General features: G+C 44.9%; 1 protein-coding gene across 2 annotated transcripts in view; it reads right to left on the reverse strand.

Moving 5' to 3' along the window:
• ZC3H7B (zinc finger CCCH-type containing 7B) overlaps positions 1-20,027 on the reverse strand; it is a 418,789-nt gene that overhangs the window by 91,313 nt on the left and 307,449 nt on the right. For both annotated transcript variants that reach the window (XM_040359565.1, XM_040359564.1), the window contains exon 18: positions 9,521-9,639. In XM_040359565.1, the coding sequence (XP_040215499.1) occupies positions 9,521-9,639 (119 nt within the window). The remainder of the gene's footprint in view (positions 1-9,520; positions 9,640-20,027) is intronic.

The following is a 20,027-nucleotide window of genomic DNA, read 5'->3' on the forward strand; positions in this document are numbered from 1 at the left end:
CGGGGCTGCTCGAGTTCTCGCGAGATCGCGCAGTCAGCTGTGAGCGAGGTCTGTGTCTCTATCCTGGAGACATACAGCAAACAGCATGAGCGGGAGCCGGTGAGGGGTGATGGAGGCATTGGGAGTGTGCACAGAGTACTCGTGCAGATGGACAACTAGAAAACAGCTAGAAAACTCCTATTGAATGCCAGGTAAGGGCGATATCTGTTCATCTATTGACTCTTTGGTGATTCTGCTAACACTGCTTATACCCATCCCTCACTTATCCTTGCACCAAAGAACTTTACTGCCCTCGGCAGGCTGAAGTTGGAGGCATATTGTTTATCAGTGGGAAAGGCAACCAGCGCTAAATATTATACTAACGGCAGTTTTCAGCCGAGTATACCCTGATTTGTTAAGACAATTTTTTAAAAAGCGATCTTACAACAGAGGAGTCACCGTCTAGTCCCATATGATCAGAATGGACCTGGAAGTTAATGTACACTTGTGATAATGTGTACCCTATAAGGTCCATATATCTTTGCGTTAAATCATTATCAATCACAGGTCAAGGATCTATTTTTCAACAGTTGCCTCCTTTTTTTTTTTTTTGCCTTCCGGAGTTATCAATAGAAAACGGTATAGCGGTAGAGAGGCCTCTGTTGTAAGCCATAACGGACTGTTAAATAGCATTGAAATTAAATTACACCATGGTGATACAACAGGAGAGGATACTGCAGGGGCGTTAAAGTATAAATTGGGAGATTAATATGGTCAAAAAGCATGGAGAAGAGGAGCAACTAGCCCAGCACTATCTAACCCAGGAAGGTAGTCAAGGAGCTCAAGGCACTCGCTCTACTAAGATACAGGCAGCGCAACCGCCCCAGGAGGGGACTAAAAACACTCGGTTTTCGAAAAAAGTCAGGCAGCAGCTGCAGCGACGGCAAAACTGGAACGCTTTGCCCGAACCACCCTATCCCCAGCAAAGGGGACTCACCCCCAGCAACCAGCCCAGGCAGGAGTGCCAGTGGATCGGAAAAGCCAGGGCGGGGGCCGGGTATCTGTTAGTCCATCCACTGCTGCGAAGCTCAATACCAAAATTATGAGTACTAAACCCACGGCTAAGATAGCCAAGACCAATATGGAGGGAGCACCTAAGGGAAGGGAGGAGGAGGAGCCTACGTTGAGGGATCTGTTGCAAGCCATTAATGCCTGTAGGGACTCAATAACGGGTCTGGATACCAAGCTAAAGGGCATTAAGGGCGAGCTTCTTTCAATGGGGGACAGGGTAAGTAAGACAGTGGAAAAAATGACTGTGTTGGAGGAGAGACTTGGCACAGTGGAGGACGATTTATCTCCCCTTAAACAAGTAATCACTGATATGAAGAAACAAATAGATAAACATGCGGCAAGAATTGACGAATTAGAAAACAGAAATCGCAGAAACATCATCAGGATTCTTGGCATGCCGGAACAGAGCGAGGGAGCCAATACTATTGCATTCCTGAAGGGATGGTTTAAGGAGGTTTTCGGGGGAACATCCTTTACACTATTTTTTGGAATTGAGCGGGCACATCGAACCCCCTTTAAACCTCAACCGGTAAATAAATATCCCAGACCACTACTTTTAAAAATGTTTAATTACATTGATAAAGTGACGTTCGGAAGGCCAGAGAAAAGAGATATTTTTTTTAATGGGGCAAGAATTTCATTTTATCAGGATTTTTCCCCAGATTTGCAGAGACAAAGAGGAGAATTTATTCCGGTCAAACGTATGCTCCAGCAATATAAATTAGATTATGCGTTACTTTATCCGACACGCCTACGAGTAATGGCAAAGGACGGTACTAAATTGTTTGATACGCCAAGAGATGTGGAAAGGTGGCTAGAGGAAAACAAGAAGGACCTTTAAACCCCTTTTCTTTTTTTAGGGTGGCACAGGACAAGCGGAAAACAGGACTGGCCCCCTTTTTTTCTTCTCTTCCTCCCCTTTTTTTTTTGTTTTGAATAACGCACAAAATGTATAATATGTATAAAATGTACAAATTGGCACAATTTAGTAGCAGCGTGAGGGTATGGATGGCACAAAAAACTGTTGATGATAGAAAAAGGTTAGGGAGGTGAGGGGAAGAAGGAAATAATAAGTAGAAGTGGAATAAATCAAATTAATACAAAAAAGAAACACTTAAGACGCACTGGAGCACCAAAGTAGGATTGACAAGTGAATAAAGGGGGGGGGGGAGTGAGGAGGGGGTGTGAAAGGAGTAAATGAGTGAGGGTGATGTAGGGAGGTATGTGAGAGAGGAGTGGAGGAGAGTGAAGAGTAGTGAAGGCCATAGGTACAACCCTGGGGGTAGGCCTAGATGGGCCAGGGATGGGGAGAGGGTGGGTGGGAGGCGAGGGGGGGAGGAGGGAGGAGGGTTGGGTCTGAAAAGGGGGGGAAAGATCAACTAAAATTAGACAATAATCTACAAACACAATTAAAATCACCATGGTCAGCACAGGAGCACGAACAAGGAAAAACGACTATAGTCAGACTTATTCTTTAATGTACATGCACTGTAAAAAGCACGTTACTAGTGCACGTCAAGCAGAGGGCAATTTTGTAAGTTTTTCTTACTTTGTTATTTTAGTTGGCTTAAGTATAATTTGTTTTGATACTTTTTAATGAATAATGTAACAAAAAAAGGAGTATTACTGATGACATGGAATATTAGGGGGTTAGGGGATAGAAATAAAAGAAATGCAATGTTTAGATACTTTGATAGGTTGCAGCCCCAGATAATATGCCTACAGGAAACGCATCTGCGACCTGACTCTATCCGCCTGTTGATTTCACGCAAATTTTCGAGGCAATACCATTCTACATATTCATCCTATTCTAGAGGGGTTAGTGTAATGGTGTCTGCAGATACTTTGTTTGAATGTATTCAACAACAGGTGGATGAAGAAGGCAGATATGTCTTCCTGTTATGCAAACTTAATAAACGAATATGTATCATCGCTGCAATATACGTGCTTGCATTGGGGGATTTCAATAATTAGTTGGATCGGGCATTAGACAGAATGTCTGATACCTAATGCGACAGGACAGTTAACTGGCAAAACCACGTTTGCCTTATTGCTTGCGGAACTGGGACTCCGTGATGTTTGGAGGGAGAGACATGGCGACGAGAGATGTTACTCGTGCCACTTTCTCGAATAGATCTGGGCCTGGGAAACGAAGTATTAATGCAAAGGGTAAGAGACTCGGCCTATGAGCCAAGATTATTGTCGGATCACTCTCCGTTTTGGGTTAGGCTGGATGTCACTGCAGCATCGGGCCGCCCATTATGGAAAGTGAACCCATTCTGGTTAACCCTGCTCTCATCACCAGATGGGACGGTAGGATTATTACAGGAATATTGGCAACATAATAGGGGTACTGCTAGTGCAGGGGTGGTCTGGGATACATTAAAAGCATTTTTGAGGGGGTGCCTGATTAGGGAAATCTCGGGTATTAAGACCCGCTCTAGGGAATGGGAGGATAAAGTCCGGGATGACATGAAAAACAGAGAACAAGCTTTGATAGCAGATCCCTCTCAAAGTAACCAGGATTCTTGGGTGGAGGCACAATCTTTGTACAACTCGGTACTGTTGTCGGCAGCGGAGAATAGGAGATATTTCCACCAACAGAGTCACTTTGAGGAAGGGGAAAACACGGGACACATTCTGGCACTGGTAGCTAGGGAACAACGAGATTCTTCTAATATTCTGGCTATAAGGGTCGAGTCGGGGGAGACCCACACAACTAGCTTTGATATCTTAAAGGATTTTTACGAGTTTTATAGGGAGCTATATTCCTCAAAAACTAATACTGTAAATTCGAAGATGATCTCGTTTCTCCAAGGTTGCCCCATGCCCCAACTGTCGGAGGAAGATAGGGAGATACTAAACTTACCTATCACATTGGCAGAACTGAAGGAAGCCTTGGAAGGGGCCACGCAACAAATCCCCAGGCCCAGATGGATTGCCAGTGGAGGTATAATCTCAATATGAGGAGGTTATGTTACAGCCTTTGTTGGAAGCATTATCCGAGGCTGAGGATACGGGAACTTAGCCCGATAGCATGCTAGAGGCCATAATTATATTACTTCCCAAACCAGGGAAGGATAAGCTCTCTCGAGATTCATACCGTCCAATTTCTTTATTAAATACGGATGTCAAGCTTTTAGCAAAAATTCTGGCTAAGAGGCTATCTCAGGTTATAGGCAGGCTGGTACATCGTGACCAGTCTGGCTTTATACCCAACCGGTCAACGGCTGATAATATAAGAAGACTTTATATGAACTTACAGGTCCTGGTGGATAACCCTGGGGGTAGGGCTATTCTGTCATTGGATGCCACCAAAGTGTTCGATAGTGTGGAGTGGCCCTCCCTCTTTGAAATATTGACCAGGTTTGGATTGGGGAGGAGGTTTATTGCATGGGTAAAAGTGCTTTATTCCAAACCTAGAGCTAGACTTTGAATCAACAATAACCTCTCCCCCCCATTTGAGGTACATAGAGGCACCCGTCAGGGATGCCCATTGTCCCCATTGCTGTTCGCTTTGGCAATCGAGCCCCTGATATTGTTTAGAACTACTCCGGAGGTGGTTGGGTTTTGCAGGGGTCAGAGGGAAGAAAATTTCCTTATATGCAGATGATACAATTATATATCTGGGAGACACGGTAGCATCATTGCGAACAGCAATGGGGATAATAGGAGAATTTGGAGGCTTCTCAGGGTTTAATATAAATTGGTCCAAATCAATATTAATGCCTATAGATCCGTTGAGGGAACAGTTACCTGTAGGAGCAGAGCAGATTACCATAGCAAGTAGTTTTTGCTATTTGGGAGTGGTGGTTTCTCCGGATACAGCTGAATATCTTCGGCTGAACCTGGGCCGACTACTGGCAAAACAAAGAGAGAAATGCAATAGTTGGTGCAAACTCCCTCTATCAGTGGTAGGTAGAGCCAATTTAATAAAAATGATATGGGCCCCACAACTCCTATATATTTTCCATAATTCACCGATGTGGATACCGAACAAATGGTTCAAAAGAATTGAGACCCAGATGCAGGAGCTGTTATGGAAGAAAAAGGTAGCTAGGATCAGTTTATCTACATTACAACACGGAAAGGAGAGGGGGGGACTTGCGGTCCCCCACCCCAAAACTTATTTTTTTGGTCTCTCAGATACAACAGCTGGTGGGATGGGAAGAAAGGGAGGACCTGAACAGAAATTTGATGACCAGCACGGCTACCCCATTGCAGGCAGCCTCTCATCTCAAGATGGATCTGCCTTGTATGCCACACTCAGCACCTACAGGAATCCTTCTCAAAAGGGTATGGGGGGTGCTACTGAAGACCCTGAGGACAGAGGGGGTGTTACCATTTACTCCAATATGGAACAATCCCAGATATGTAGAGCTGCGGGAATTATCAGGTTTCACCTCCTGGAAAAAGAGGGGAATCTGGTTCTTTGCGCAGTTATATGAAGGCGAGGTACTGAAAACATATGCACAGTTATGCAGGGAATACCAATTAGCACCGCAGGGTTTTTATCAGTATCTCCAGCTTCGGCATGCTTTACAGAAACAACAAACACGATCGCTGGTGGTAATATCACCGTCACCTTTGATGATTGCGGTTTTGCAAGCAGAAGCTCGGAGAGGACTGATAACAAAAATATATGAGGACTGCTTATAAAAATACAGAACCATGCTGCCCTCAGAAGTCGTAGGAAATGGGTAGAAGACTTTGGGGAGATAAACGAGGAACAGTGGGAAAGGGCACTTGAATCTGTTCCGGTGGTGTCCGTATCAGCGTTTTACAAATTATCACAACTTTTTATTTTACACAGAGCCTATAGAACAGCGCCACAATTACATCAATGGGGAAGAAGGGATACCCTTACGTGCCCAAAGTGCAAAGTCCAGCAAGGGGACTTCATACATTTAATCTGGAGATGCCCAAAGCTACATAGGTACTGGGAGGAAGTATCACAGGGGATTACCAGAGCAGCGCAGGTACCAGTTCCACTGGACCCTCAGGTATACTTGCTAGGGATCATTGACCCTGGAGAGTATACAAAAGGGAAGTACATTATAACAAGGTTGCTGTACCTGGCAAGAAAGCTCATCTACTGGATGGCCCCCGGGGTCCCCACAGGGAAGCAATGGATTGCGTGTGTCAACTCCCTGTTAGGTAGAGAACACCTGGCATATAAACGTAGGAAAGCAGTGGGTAAATTTGAGGAGATCTGGCACTCCAAGTGTTGCACCACCAAAATTGGTGACGGATAGATTCTTAATGTAGAGTGCAGAGGACAGGGAGGGGAGGGGGTTGGAGGAAAAAGAAAGAAAAAAAAAAAGGAAAAGGAAGTAGCACATTGGGATATCATGTGAAGGAAATAATGTTGTATAATGTATTTTAATAGATGTGTAATGGATGCCAAATAGGCAGATGTATGTATTAAACTGGAAAAAATAAAAAAATGGACCAGCTGGTCGGCTAGCCTAATAACTTCGGTAGAGAGTCGGTGCTCCTCCACTGTCTGGTGCAAAATGCTCACTCCGTGAGTGACTGAGACCCCATAGTAGTGGCCACAATAGGCCGCCGCAAGTCAGACCCCAGCGTGGTAAACATGGAACGGGTCAGTACTTCGGATCAGTCAAATCCATAAAAGCGGGGGTTCCCGCAATAGGGAGAGTTGTCACATGACAAATGTAGAGAAAACAAGCTGTGCAAATAAACGTGAAATTTCAAACAAAAAAACAACTAGCATACATATTTGATACATGCCGTTAATGTGTTGAAATCACTGTAACAAATAGGTTGCCCTATTTGTGTCATATTCTAATAAGTCCCAGTGAAAAGAAGTGAACAAATCAATGTCCTATTTTCAAAAGAAAGGACGCATCAGATAGTGGTTTGATAACTGGAAATGTACACCGTGAAGCGGCGTGCTGACGTCATCACTACATACAGAGTCCCGGAGTGAACGGGCTGTGTTAGCCGGCCACAAACTTTCACATGCAATTTTTTATCTTCATATTGTAAGTGCGATTTTATCTATATTTTTTACATTAAAATGTTTACTGGATTACGCTATGTCAGCCTTCTTTCCTTCCTCACCTGGTTGTAATCACATCTGACAATCTGTGAGCGGTGGGAGATCTATTGGATACCGGAGAAACGATATCCTGCTACATAGACCCCTAGGCTGGGTTAGAAAGCCACACACCAACAGAAGATCTCTGGTTGGGATCTTCCCTTTCGGTAAGAGGCAGTCATTTAAGAAGGTGGAGGATTTCCGGGGCTGTTTCATCTCTGTTAATGTAACATGTATTTAATTATCTAACATGTTTCTGCCTAGTCCTCTCCTGTAAACAGGGAACATAACCTGCTTGTCAAGATTTAAGGAGCCGTGTCCGTCCATGGACGATAAGAGAAATTTTGATTAATGGGACTGGGAGGGGGTTATATGGGCTGTCCTAACAACTTTTTTGCCAGCGTCCTCACCAAAGGTGGCAGCATATATTACATGGCCAAAACTTAAAGGAGCATGTGTCCTGCACTGTAAGATTAGGAAAAAGCAGGTAGCAGTAAACAAATCTTCTTAGGAGGTATCGTGCAAATAAATATTGAACACTATATGATCATTTAACCCACAATCCTAAAAACATATCAAGGTATCTAGATCTCATGTTCTACAGTGTGTCCTATAATTCAGAATGCTTTTTAGGCACAAAATCTCCACTTTTATATTTTTCTTAAAGGCCAATTTCAAGATAAAAAGTTGTTCGGCTAACATGGAAAATAGGTGAAAGTACTATATTACTTATTACCAGTAATTTCCATGATGCATCATAGCAGGCCCAGATAGATCAATCAGGCGAAATCTGTAAACCATTCTCGTTCCTCTGTGTACTGAGCTTATAAGGGCGTGAGTGCTCTTTCTAAAATGTTTTTCTGCTTTCAGTCTATAGGAGGCGTAATCCCTTGGACAGGCTGCAAGGGAAAAGTCCTAGAAACGACTTAACTAGTGAGAGTAATGCCCCACTTTTACACTCCAAAGCTACTGGCGAGGAAGTCTTCTCTGCAGATGATTTACATGATTAAGACTGCATTTAACCACTTAAGACCCGGACCTTTAGGCAGGTAAAGGACCCGGCCAGTTTTTGCGATTCGGCACTGCGTCGCTTTAACTGATAATTGCGCCGTCGTGCGAAGTGGCTTCCAAACAAAATTGGTGTCCTTTTTTCCCCACAAATATAGCTTTCTTTTGGTGGCATTTGATCATCTCTGCGGTTTTAATTTTTTGCGCTATAAACAAAAATAGAGCAACAATTTAAAAAAAAATTCTATATATATTACTTTTTGCTATAATAAATATCACCCAAAAATAAATAAAAAAAAGTTTTTTTCCTCAGTTTAGGCCGATACGTATTCTTCTACCTACTGTTGGTAAAAAAAAAACAAAAAAACGCAATAAGCGTTTATCGATTGTTTTGCGCAAAATTTATAGCGTTTACAAAATAGGGGATAATTTTATTGCATTTTTATTTTTTTACTACTAATGGCGGCGATCATTGACTGCGACATTATGGCGGACACGTCGGACAATTTTGACACATTTTTGGGACCATTGTCATTTTCACAGCAAAAAATGCATTAAAAATGCATTGTTTACTGTGAAAATGACAATTGCAGTTTGGGAGTTAACCACTAGGGGGCGCTGAAGGGGTTAAGTGTGACCTCATCTGTGTTTCTAACTGTAGGGGGGCTGGACGTGTGACGTCATTGATCGTGTTTCCCTATAACAGGGAACACACAATCAATAACAGCGCCACAGTGAAGAACAGGGAAGCTGTGTTTACACACAGCTCTCCCCGTTCTTCAGCTCCAGGGACTGATCGCGGGACTCCAGTGGCGATCGGGTCCGCGGGTCCCATGGAGCTTCGGACCGGGTCGCGGGCGCACTTAAAGAGGACGTACCTGTACGTGCTTGTTCCCAGCCGTGCCATTCTGCCGACGTATATTTGCAGGAGGCGGTCCTTAAGTGGTTAAGCTGGCAATACAGATCAAAATATGGCCTCTCCAGCAGATCCATGTATGGGTAGAATGGTTGTACAGAAGTTGATCCGCTGATGAACCTCGATGTCAAGTTTTTACCACCGGCAGGGAAATCTCTCAACTGCCAGAGTACAATAATTCAGAGAGAAGGATTCCCATATCCACATTGAGTTTATAAATGAGGGAATTGGGTCATTTAAAAAATAAATACAAATAATGAATGGGCTTCCTCAGAACAGCGTGTTTTGTGGTATTTACTGTATTTCAACACCACACTATGTAGAGCTAAAAAGTAGCAATAACCCTTAATTTTTTAAAATGTAATACATTAAAATAGTTTAAGCACAATAAAATAAGATTAACATTACAGAGTTAATCCTTTTGAACCCCTGCACTCTGTGGATTCTATTTTAACACAGTTGTGAAGAGGCTGGTTACATACCTATGTCTTGCTTTCGCTGTACAGTATTTTTCATCACGATCTGCCTCAATCTCTCTCCCATTTCGCAAACATTGTCCACAGACAAACTTCATCTTCATGTCCAGTGGTTTAGGGAAGGACTACAAAAGCAACAATAACACGTTTAGATAAAAATGTACTTTTTATATGGTACCAGTGTGTGTTAACTGACAGCAAAAACGAAATTCTATAAAAGTTTTTGAAAAAATATCACTTTGAACAGATACATTAATATACACCGATATAGATAGATATTCTCTATATACAGTGCCTTGAGAAAGTATTCGGCCCCCTTGAACTTTACTAACTTTTGCCACATTTCAGGCTTCAAACAGATATAAAACTATTTTTTTTTGAAGAATCAACAAGTGGGACACAATCATGAAGTGGAACGAAATTTATTGGATATTCCAAACTTTAACAACTAAAAAAACTGAAAAATTGGGCGTGCAAAATTATTCAGCCCCCTTAAGTTAATACTTTGTAGCACCACCTTTTGCTTCGATTACAGCTGTAAGTCGCTTGGGGTATGTCTATCAGTTTTGCACATCGAGAGACTGACATTTTTGCCCATTCCTCCTTGCAAAACAGCTCGAGCTCAGTGAGGTTGGATGGAGAGAGTTTGTGAACAACAGTTTTCAGTTCTTTCCACAGATTCTCTATTGGATTCAGGTCTGGACTTTGACATGGCCATTCTAACACCTGGATATGTTTATTTGTGAACCATTCCATTGTAGATTTTGCTTTATGTTTTGGATCATTGTCTTGTTGGAAGACAAATCTCCGTCCCAGTCTCAGGTCTTTTGCAGACTCCATCAGGTTTTCTTCCAGAATGGTCCTGTATTTGGCTCCATCCATCTTCCCATCAATTTTAACCATCTTCCCTGTCCCTGCTGAAGAAAAGCAGGCCCAAACCATGATGCTGATACCACCATGTTTGACAGTGGGGATGGTGTGTTCAGGGTGATGAGCTGTGTTGCTTTTACGCCAAACATAACGTTTTGCATTGTTGCCAAAAAGTTTGATTTTGGTTTCATCTGACCAGAGCACCTTCTTCCACATGTTTGGTGTGTCTCCCAGGTGGCTTGTGGCAAACTTTAAACAACACTTTTTATGGATATCTTTAAGAAATGGCTTTCTTCTTGCCACTCTTCCATAAAGGCCAGATTTGTGCAGTATACGACTGACTGTTGTCCTATGGACAGAGTCTCCTACCTCAGCTGTAGATCTCTGCAGTTCATCCAGAGTGATCATGGGCCTCTTGGCTGCATCTCTGATCAGTCTTCTCCTTGTATGAGCTGAAAGTTTAGAGGGACGGCCAGGTCTTCGTAGATTTGCAGTGGTCCGATACTCCTTCCATTTCAATATTATGGCTTGCATAGTGCTCCTTGGGATGTTTAAAGCTTGGGAAATCTTTTTGTATCCAAATCCGGCTTTAAACTTCTCCACAACAGTATCTCGGACCTGCCTGGTGTGTTCCTTGTTCTTCATGATGCTCTCTGCGCTTTAAACGTACCTCTGAGACTATCACAGTGCAGGTGCATTTATACAGAGACTTGATTACACACAGGTGGATTCTATTTATCATCATTAGTCATTTAGGTCAACATTGGATCATTTAGGTCAACATTGGATCATTCAGAGATCCTCAGTGAACTTCTGGAGAGAGTTTGCTGCACTGAAAGTAAAGGGGCTGAATAATTTTGCACACCCAATTTTTCAGTTTTTTATTTGTTAAAGTTTGAAATATCCAATAAATTTCGTTCCACTTCATGATTGTGTCCCACTTGTTGATTCTTCAAAAGAAATTACAGTTTTATATCTTTATGTTTGAAGCCTGAAATGTGGCAAAAGGTCGCAAAGTTCAAGGGGGCCGAATACTTTCGCAAGGATATATATATATATATATATATATATATATATATATATATATATATATATATATATATATATATATATATATATATATATATATATATATATATATATATAGTAAGGGGTTAGCTCGGTAGCGGGGGTGTGTGACCCCCTGGATGGGTTCACTACACACTGAACAATACAGAGAAACAGCCGAAGACGGTTGAAAACAAAGAATTTGGTTTATTCTTCCATCTTGCTGGAAACAATTGCAAGCATCCAAACAGCATAAACAAAATCAAACCTAAAATAAACCCTGGCCACTTGGGGCGTCTACCTTCACCACACAGGAACCTATCTATGGAGTCTGGCACAGCCTAGTGCAAGGCAGACACTGCTGGTCATATAGCAGAAAACAAATAGTCCTTTTGATTTTTATCACACAGAAAAATCAACAGCAACTCACCTCTTCAGAAGTATTTCTGTTCACTGCTCTCCTTCAGGCTGGGTTCACACTACTACACTACTTTCATCCTACTTTGCTCTGCTACATTGGTCCTACATTTATCCTACATTGGTCCTACATCCATCCTACTTTCATGAACAGGATACTACTTTGGTCCAACTTCAATGCTATTCAATGGGCCTGAAGTAGGATCAATGTAGGACCAAAAGTAGTACAGGGAGCATTTTCAAAGTCGGACCGACTTGTGTAGGACGCTACAAGACGCTCTCATAGGGAAACATTGAACACAGAGCAAAGTAGGATCAAAGTAGTGTAGTAGTGTGAACCCAGCCTCACTCAAAAAGCCTCATGATGCAGCAATCAGTAGTAATCCTCTGGATTGCTTATAGAGGCCTAATTGCCTCATTCTGAACAGCTGAAGTTTTCCAATGCCCCTAAACCTTTCTGGCTACTTCTGCAGCCGACGCCTGATAATAATTGGTGAATTGTCTAAACAACAAGGCAGAAATGTATCTCCCATCTGTGACAACACCCACAGATATATATATATATATTGTATATGTTCTGCATCTTAATGGAAATCTATTCTTAACAAAATAATGGAGACTGCCATGCAATGTCGTCCACACTAACAAAGTTACTGACAAAGAAGAGGCATTCAAGTTTAGACTGTAAATTCCAAAAAACAATATATTCACCCCAAAAGGAACCAGAGCTCAACGGAGGAGCTGCAACCTTTAAATATCCGCCTGCAAAACCTTTGCAGCCGAAGGAAGCATCCGAAGATGCACTCACATCAACCTTGTAAAATTTTGTGAAAGTGTGAACGGATGACCAAGTCGCCACCTTACACACCTGGGAAATGGACGCTTGGTGTCGGAAAGCCCAAGGAGGCACCTATTGCCCTGGTCAAATGCGCCGTTTCAGGAAAGGGGGCGCCTGTCCCTTTAGGGCATAAGCCTGGATCACGATCTGCCTGATCCACCTAGAAATGGTTAAAGATAATTCAGGTCCCACGGAGGAAGAGGACGACAGATTGGAGGGACCACATGCCCTGCACAAACGCACTCACTAGTGAGTGAGCCGCCAAGGGTCCCTGAAAAAAAAGACAGCCAAGGCAGAAATCTGCCCCTTAATCATACTAAAATCAAGCCTTTGGTCCACCCCTTGCTGTAAGAACAGCAGGACCCTGGAAACCAAATAGGTACGTGGACACCATCCCATCTCTTCACACAGAGAGATGCAAGCCTTCCACGTGCGATGGTAAATCTTCCTGGAAGCCGATTTCCGCGTCCTCAACATGGAAAAATTACTGAATCCGACAGGCCTCGGTCATTCAACACCTGGCTTTCAACAGCCAGGCCGTTAAAACCAGCGACTGCAAAGCATGATGAAGTATGGGACCTTGCGCCAGAAGGTCCTCTCGCAGCGGTAGACACCAGGGAACGTCCACCACCACCGGCGTACCAGGGATGCCGAGGCCAATCTGGAGCCACTAGGATCATTGGAATCCCTTCGACCTCCACCCTGCGAAGCAGATGTGGAAGAAATTTTAGAGGAGGAAAGGCATAAAAGCAGCCGATACAAGCCCTACGGTGCCACCAACGCATCTGTCGTGTCTGCCCAGGGGTCCCTTGATCTGGCCTCAAACCTCAAAACCTTCGAATTGAGACAAAATGCCATGAGATCCACGTCAGGCGTTTCCCCATCTCTGGCAGATGAGGTAAAACACATCCGGGTATAGAGACCATTCTCCCCGGTCCAGCATCTGATGACTCAGGTAGTACGCCTGCCAGTTTTCCACGCCCGAAATGTATATGGCCGACAGGGCTCGGATGTGAGCGACCTCTGAAGCTGCCAGGCGTCCCTGCTGTCTCAGACCACGCAAAGAGGCAAAGCTTAATCACCTGGAGTTCAAGGACATTGATCGGCAGGCGGGATTCCTGGGCCGACTGGACCCCCAGACAGTAAGACTAGCGTCCGTCGTGATCACCGTCCAGTGAAAGGGGAGGAACGACTTCCTGGACAGAAGAGCCAGTGATGTCAGCCACCACACCAGGGAGGACCTGACCCAGTGGCTCACTCGGACTTGATGATCCAGGGATGAAAGACTCTTGTCCCATCTGAGCAGAATCTCTTTCTGCAGCACTCGAGTGTGAGATTAAGCATACGGCACCGCCTCAAAGGAGGCAACCATGAGACCCAGGACCCGCATGCAAAAACAGAGTGACGCCCATTTTTGGGAAGTCAGCCACTGCATCGCCGTCCGAAGAGACTGCAGTTTGTCCACCGGGAGAAACACCCTCGCCACTGAAAAATCCAGAATCAACCCCAGGTATTTCAAGCGTTGAGTCGGGGCCAATACCGACTTCTGGGTGTTCAACACCCAACCAAAGTCTCAAAAGGTCTGACAGGCTATAGACACACCATCCTCTAATTCTGAGCTTAAAGTGGCCCTCAGAAGCAGGTCGTCCAAGTAGCCCACAATAGCGATGCCACGCCGTCTTAGCAGGGCCAAAATCTGAGCCAGCACCTTGGTAAACACCCTGGGCCGAAGGGGAGAGCCACCAACTGATAGTGATCCTCTCCAACCGCAAACCACAGAAATCTCTGATGTCTGGTACAGATTGGGACATGCAAATAAGCGTCCTCGATGTCCAAGGACGCCAGAAAGTCCCCCGGATGGAGAGCTGCGACAACAGAGCGAATTGACTCCATCCTGAATCTTTGCACTCTCACAAAGCAATTGAGAGCTTTGAGATCTAGGATAGGACAGACCCTGTCCTTCTTTGGCACTAGGAAACCACCTCGCAAACCCACCGCTCAGAGATCAGAAACCTGCGAAACCAGGGCCGTTTCTGACCCTCAGCAGGTGCTTTGTCGTCCTGGGAGCGTTCACCTACAACCCTGAGCAGACGAAAAAAATGCTTATGCGCGGTGAAGGAGGGGCCTTGCCTACGGCGTGGCTCCTGACTTTTTGGATTCTATATATCAAGAGAAGCACCAAAAAGCCTGTGGCCCTTAAAAGGCAAATCCATCAGGGCCTTCTTGGAAGATCGGTCCGCCGACCAACACTTTAGCCAGATCAAGCGGCGCAACACCAACGCATAGACCAAGGCCCTGGACAGCAAAGGAAAAGTATCCAGGTCAGATTCGTAAACAAATTTGAGGCCCTGCACTAGCTGGTTGGCCAAGGCCACCTCATCCAGAGGTGCCCGACGAGCCTTTAACCCCTGGAGCGGTATCTTAGCCCACTCAGTCAGAGTTTGAGACACCACAGCCCCAGTCACTGCTGGACGCACTGCTGAGCCCACCACCGTGTATAGGTAGCGGGCGATTGCCTCAGCCTTCTTGTCTGCAGGGTCCTTGAAGGCAGGGGCCCCTTCCACGGGAATCGTAATTACCCTGTGAAGTCTGGACACCGGGGGGTCCACCACCGGAGGAGAGATGCATTTCTTCTGGAATCTCTCCTCAAAGGGGTACCGGACCGCCACATTTTTGGAGGCAGAAAAACCCTCCTGTAGTTTTTCCCAATCCTTGTATAAGAGCTTTTAAAGATAAACACAAGTTAACACCTTGGCAGCGCGGACCGGCTTGCGGAACCCAAAAGGGACAGAAAACACTGTTCACCCTTCTAGCTGCCGCAAGGAAAAAAGGGATTCACCTAGAGGACTCACCACCCGAAGAAAAAAAATGGTACCGCACAGCCTGCCATCCCCCTGTGGTGTTTGTGTCTGCCGTTCACGCCACGAAACCAGGCACTAGAGGCCAAAACCACTGTCAAAATGACGGCCGAGTCATCCTGTGGAAAAAGGCGTGCGGCCACAAGTAAATGGCCGCAGAGAAGCACTAGAGGCCAAAGCGGCACCGGGCGCTGCCAATATGGCCGCCGGATGCATGTAAAAGATAGAAACCACATAGTAGGCCGCAAAAAAAAAAAAAACACAGGGACCCCACAGAGGACCCCCCCCCCACAGGGAACAGCCAAATGAACCCCCCAGGAGACGGACAGAGCAGCCCCCATGATCGGATGAAGCCCCCACAGGCGGAACCTCAGTCACAAAGCCAGTATAGGGAGGAGGGAGGGAGGAGGAGCCGAGAGAAGGAAGGTGGAAACCCCTCTAAACAGCCACTCTAGGATGTCCAGCCATGTCCCCCCACCGAAGCAGGAATTACTTTACTTACCCCTCCTGTGCAGACCTGCTGGAAGCATCCCTGACAGCTCATCTTCCGCACTTAGCGACGGAGGTGACGGTCGGCCAGGCACACTGACTTGAACATAGAGCCCGGTCATATGTGTACCCCGGAGGCACGGGGCATGATGTGGACAGCGCAGCGTGTAGCTAAAGGCCGACACAGGGGAGACTACAAGGATCTGGGATCCAGCCCGTCACCCAATCGGTAGTTGCTAGTAGATCACAGGAACAAGAAAGGAACAAAAGAAAAAAACGAAACATTTGAAAAAACTCCAGACCTCATGGGCCCGAAGGGAGCCATGTCCAATTTCTACACTAGGCAGAAAAAAAAACTGAGCTGCATGGTGCAGGGAGAGGGGCTGTACCTAGAGGGACCACCCCCAGTTTTTTTGAATACCCACTTTGTCAAGAGAGTGCTGTGTCCGTCCATGAACGAAACAACCTTTTGCATCTGATGCCTAGCCTTTTTTTCTGCTGAGGCAAATGTGTGCAAGGAATGCCAAAGAGCACGAAAACCCTAGCCGGGGACAAATGGCTGTTGGTGCCAAACCTTTGGGCAGCAATGATAAAAGCCTACTCAGTTAATAGTGGATTGGGAGCGGAAAGGGTCCACAGGACTACTCCCTCTGTGCCTATGATCTGCCATACTTCCAAGTGCAAATGTGAAGGCCCCACAAGGGGTAGTCACAGACGAATAGCAGGAGAAGGGAAGGATGATATCTGGCTATATGTGACCTCATAACCATCAGGCAGCCGAGAGTCTGTGGATTATTGTTCTGCAGAGATCATGGCTGTGGTGCAGCTTAGAAGGTGCAATGGCTAAGAGGGTACACAGGCACACGCAGGGAGTGGTGCATGCACGGGCAGTGTGGCAACACAAGGAAGACTCATGCAGGTTTAACAGAGCATGTGCTGGGCACCAATTTCAAAATGGCCCATGCAGACCCAAAAGGGTAGGCGCCCAAAGATGGTGCCGGACCCTGTCCCTGCCACCAACCATAAGTGCTTTAAAGAGATCTCTGGTAGTAACCTCTACTGACGTGGAACTGGAGCAGTGGTACAAAGCAAACACCAGGCTCCCTTTAAGGGCAATGCCTGTAACTTACTGCAGCGATGGTCTGAAAGATGCCCTGCAGTCCCCACAGTGCAGACTAACTAAAGGGTTCCAGGTAGGGTGCCCCATCCAGACTGTCTTCACCCATTCCAGTAGGCATACTTTCTAAAAGAGTCTTCAGGGCCTGTAAAGTGCTCTACTGTTGACAAACCGTACAACAGCAGGTGTCTTGGATAGCACCCACAGCAGAGCATAGGGTCACATTTACAGGTCAGCGCAGCTTTTCCAGAATGATGGGGGGGTACCTGGGTATGGCCTCCAAGGATATGCCATGGATCAGCTAATCCCATAAACAGAATAAATGAGCTCTCTGGCTCTGCAGTAAATGAGGGATATTGATGCAGAACAAGGCGATTTTGATAAAAATAGTTGTCTGTAGAAAGGGTTTTGCTTCTCAAGTTTAGGAGCTGCCAGTATACATGGAGCCCAATAGGTTTTTATTGTTTAACCCAACCGGGCTGGAAAAAAAACAACCCTGATGGCTCTGGAGGAGTCGCTGTACTAACCATGCAATGTTAGTAGAGAGATCTAGCATGCTGTGTTCTGACAGGGGGGACGCCCCCCCCCAACCAGAAGACTCTGGTTAGAGCTCTCATCCAATGGATCAGGAGTGGATTGGCAGACCTTTTTTGGTCATGCCCCATTGACAGAAGCCGGCCTTTCCAACTGGCGGCAGTACACACATGCCAAATGTCAGACAGTTTCTATTGAACTGGCAGATAGCAGCCTGACTTTCGGCCGTGTGTACTAGGTTTATGGCACCAGCAAAGAAACTAGAGCATGGTGGGAGGAGTTGTACATCTGGCTGAATAATAGTTTTTTTTGCTAGTGCCTAATATCCTGAAGCAAAAATATTCACTCTAGTGTCTTAAAATTAAGTTAAGTGCAGCCAAAAGTAAAAACTGAAAAATCAGCACAAGGGACAAAAATGTAAAGTCAGAAGGAAATGCTCTTTATGCCGATTCTTATATTAGCAATCCTTCTCCATCCTGCCCCCCCCCCCCCCATCATCTCAGTTATTGTAATTTTTCAATGCAGGGGGGGTTGCTAAAACTAAGGCTGGCCATAGACTGTTCAAATCTCATGCGTGTATGGGCAGGCTGAATGTACCAAGGCTATCAATCAACTTGGGTACAACCAGCTTTCCGGATTTACTTGCCATTATTGCTAGCCACTGCTATAGCCACTAGCAATAATCATTGTCTTCAATTGTACTATTTCTTAGCAGAAGGGTGTCCCTTCAGCACGGTTTATGTTGATGGAGAAATCATGCAAATTTCTTTCCTGCAAGCCGTGGTTGCAGGAAAGAAATGTACAACATCTACGGCCTGCATAAGGGACTGTCACAGTCTCTCATCAACAGAGTCTGACCTTTCTACCGAGCTGCTCCATGCAAAGAACTCGTACTGCAGCTTCGATAAATGGAACATTATCTATAAATAGGGGAGCAGGCAGATGATTGATAGCTCTGCCCCCTCCTTTCAGAGATACCATTTCATTTAAAGCGCTGTGTAAACTGTTGGCGCTATATAAATTGTGCATAATAATAATTTTATAGAAGCTGTAGTATGGCTTCTACAAATGGAACAGCTAGGCTAAAAGGGAGGGTATAGATGGGCTCTCTGGATGAAAGGCTGTGACAGCTCCTTAGCTGTATTAACCCCCGCAACACTGAAAGATTTTAGGGGAGGAGGATTACTAATAAAGAATAAGTAGTATCAGCAAAAGGGACACATTCTACTGACCAAGTAATGTCCCTTGTGCTAGTTTTTCTGTTTTTTGCTGCTTAGGCTTTAACCCTGTGTCTCCTGAATAATAACACATTTTTTTTCTACTAGTCTAAACTATCTAGGACAGGTTCCCGAGAATGTTTAGATCACAATTTTCCAGCTCTTATATTATAGTAAAGGGTTTGTTAACAGTTTGAGCAGTAAAAACGTGAAACGAACTCCCTCAGGAAGTAGTAGTAGCTGAGTTTCAACAGCTTTAAAAAACGTTTAGAATTCTTCCTCAGGAAGCAGAATATATAGGGCTCTGAGAAATGTTAAAAAAAATAAAAATATAAAAACACACAAACACAAATTTTTCAACGTGATAAACTATGTAACTATAAATAAGCCATTTTGCATGCAGAGGCTGGACCATATACACACACACACATGTTGTGGTTTGCAAGTGTTTTAAGAAAAATTTAGCCAGAAACTGGCTTTCCCTCTCTGGCTTACCGTTTTTATTAGTGAACCTGAGAAACGATATGGTGGGCGCTGGCCAGAGGATACCAGAGACCAGATTGTCTCTAAAATCTCATCTCTGGTTACAAAAAAATGAAATCGCAAAATAATTGTTGCGAAAATATATACCAAAAAAAAAAAACGGCGCCAATCTATATGTTGGAGCAGATGATTCATAATTTCCGGGTCCATATTTGATACCCCACATCAGGCTTTGCCCTTCCGAATGAGACGTGGAACGCACGTCACCCCCAGGGGTCAGCTGACTCTCACACGCTGTTTACACCTAGTGCCAGGCCGGGCACTACAACATGTGAGTGTAACTGCCATTATTGCTGCCGTTTTTACTTTATTAAAAAATGACTACAACATGAGACTTTTATCCGTGTGTCCTGTGGAGTCATTTTTACATTCTAGCCCCTTTCCGAGTGGCCATTGAAGTGGATTTATGCCATTAGCGGAACCAATCTGGTGTTCCCAAAGCGTTTTACCGTCCTGTAAAAGGGGGGTCAAAAAGCTCTGGTGAGGGGCCATCTTTATAGTGAGCACTCGTGGTGAAAGATCTAGAAGTTTTATCTCAGAGCATTCCGTTTTGGTGTTGGGATTTATTCACTTATGGACTTTA

This window comes from Rana temporaria, chromosome 7 (assembly GCF_905171775.1).
Source record: "Rana temporaria chromosome 7, aRanTem1.1, whole genome shotgun sequence".
NCBI classification, from domain to species: Eukaryota; Metazoa; Chordata; class Amphibia; order Anura; family Ranidae; genus Rana; species Rana temporaria.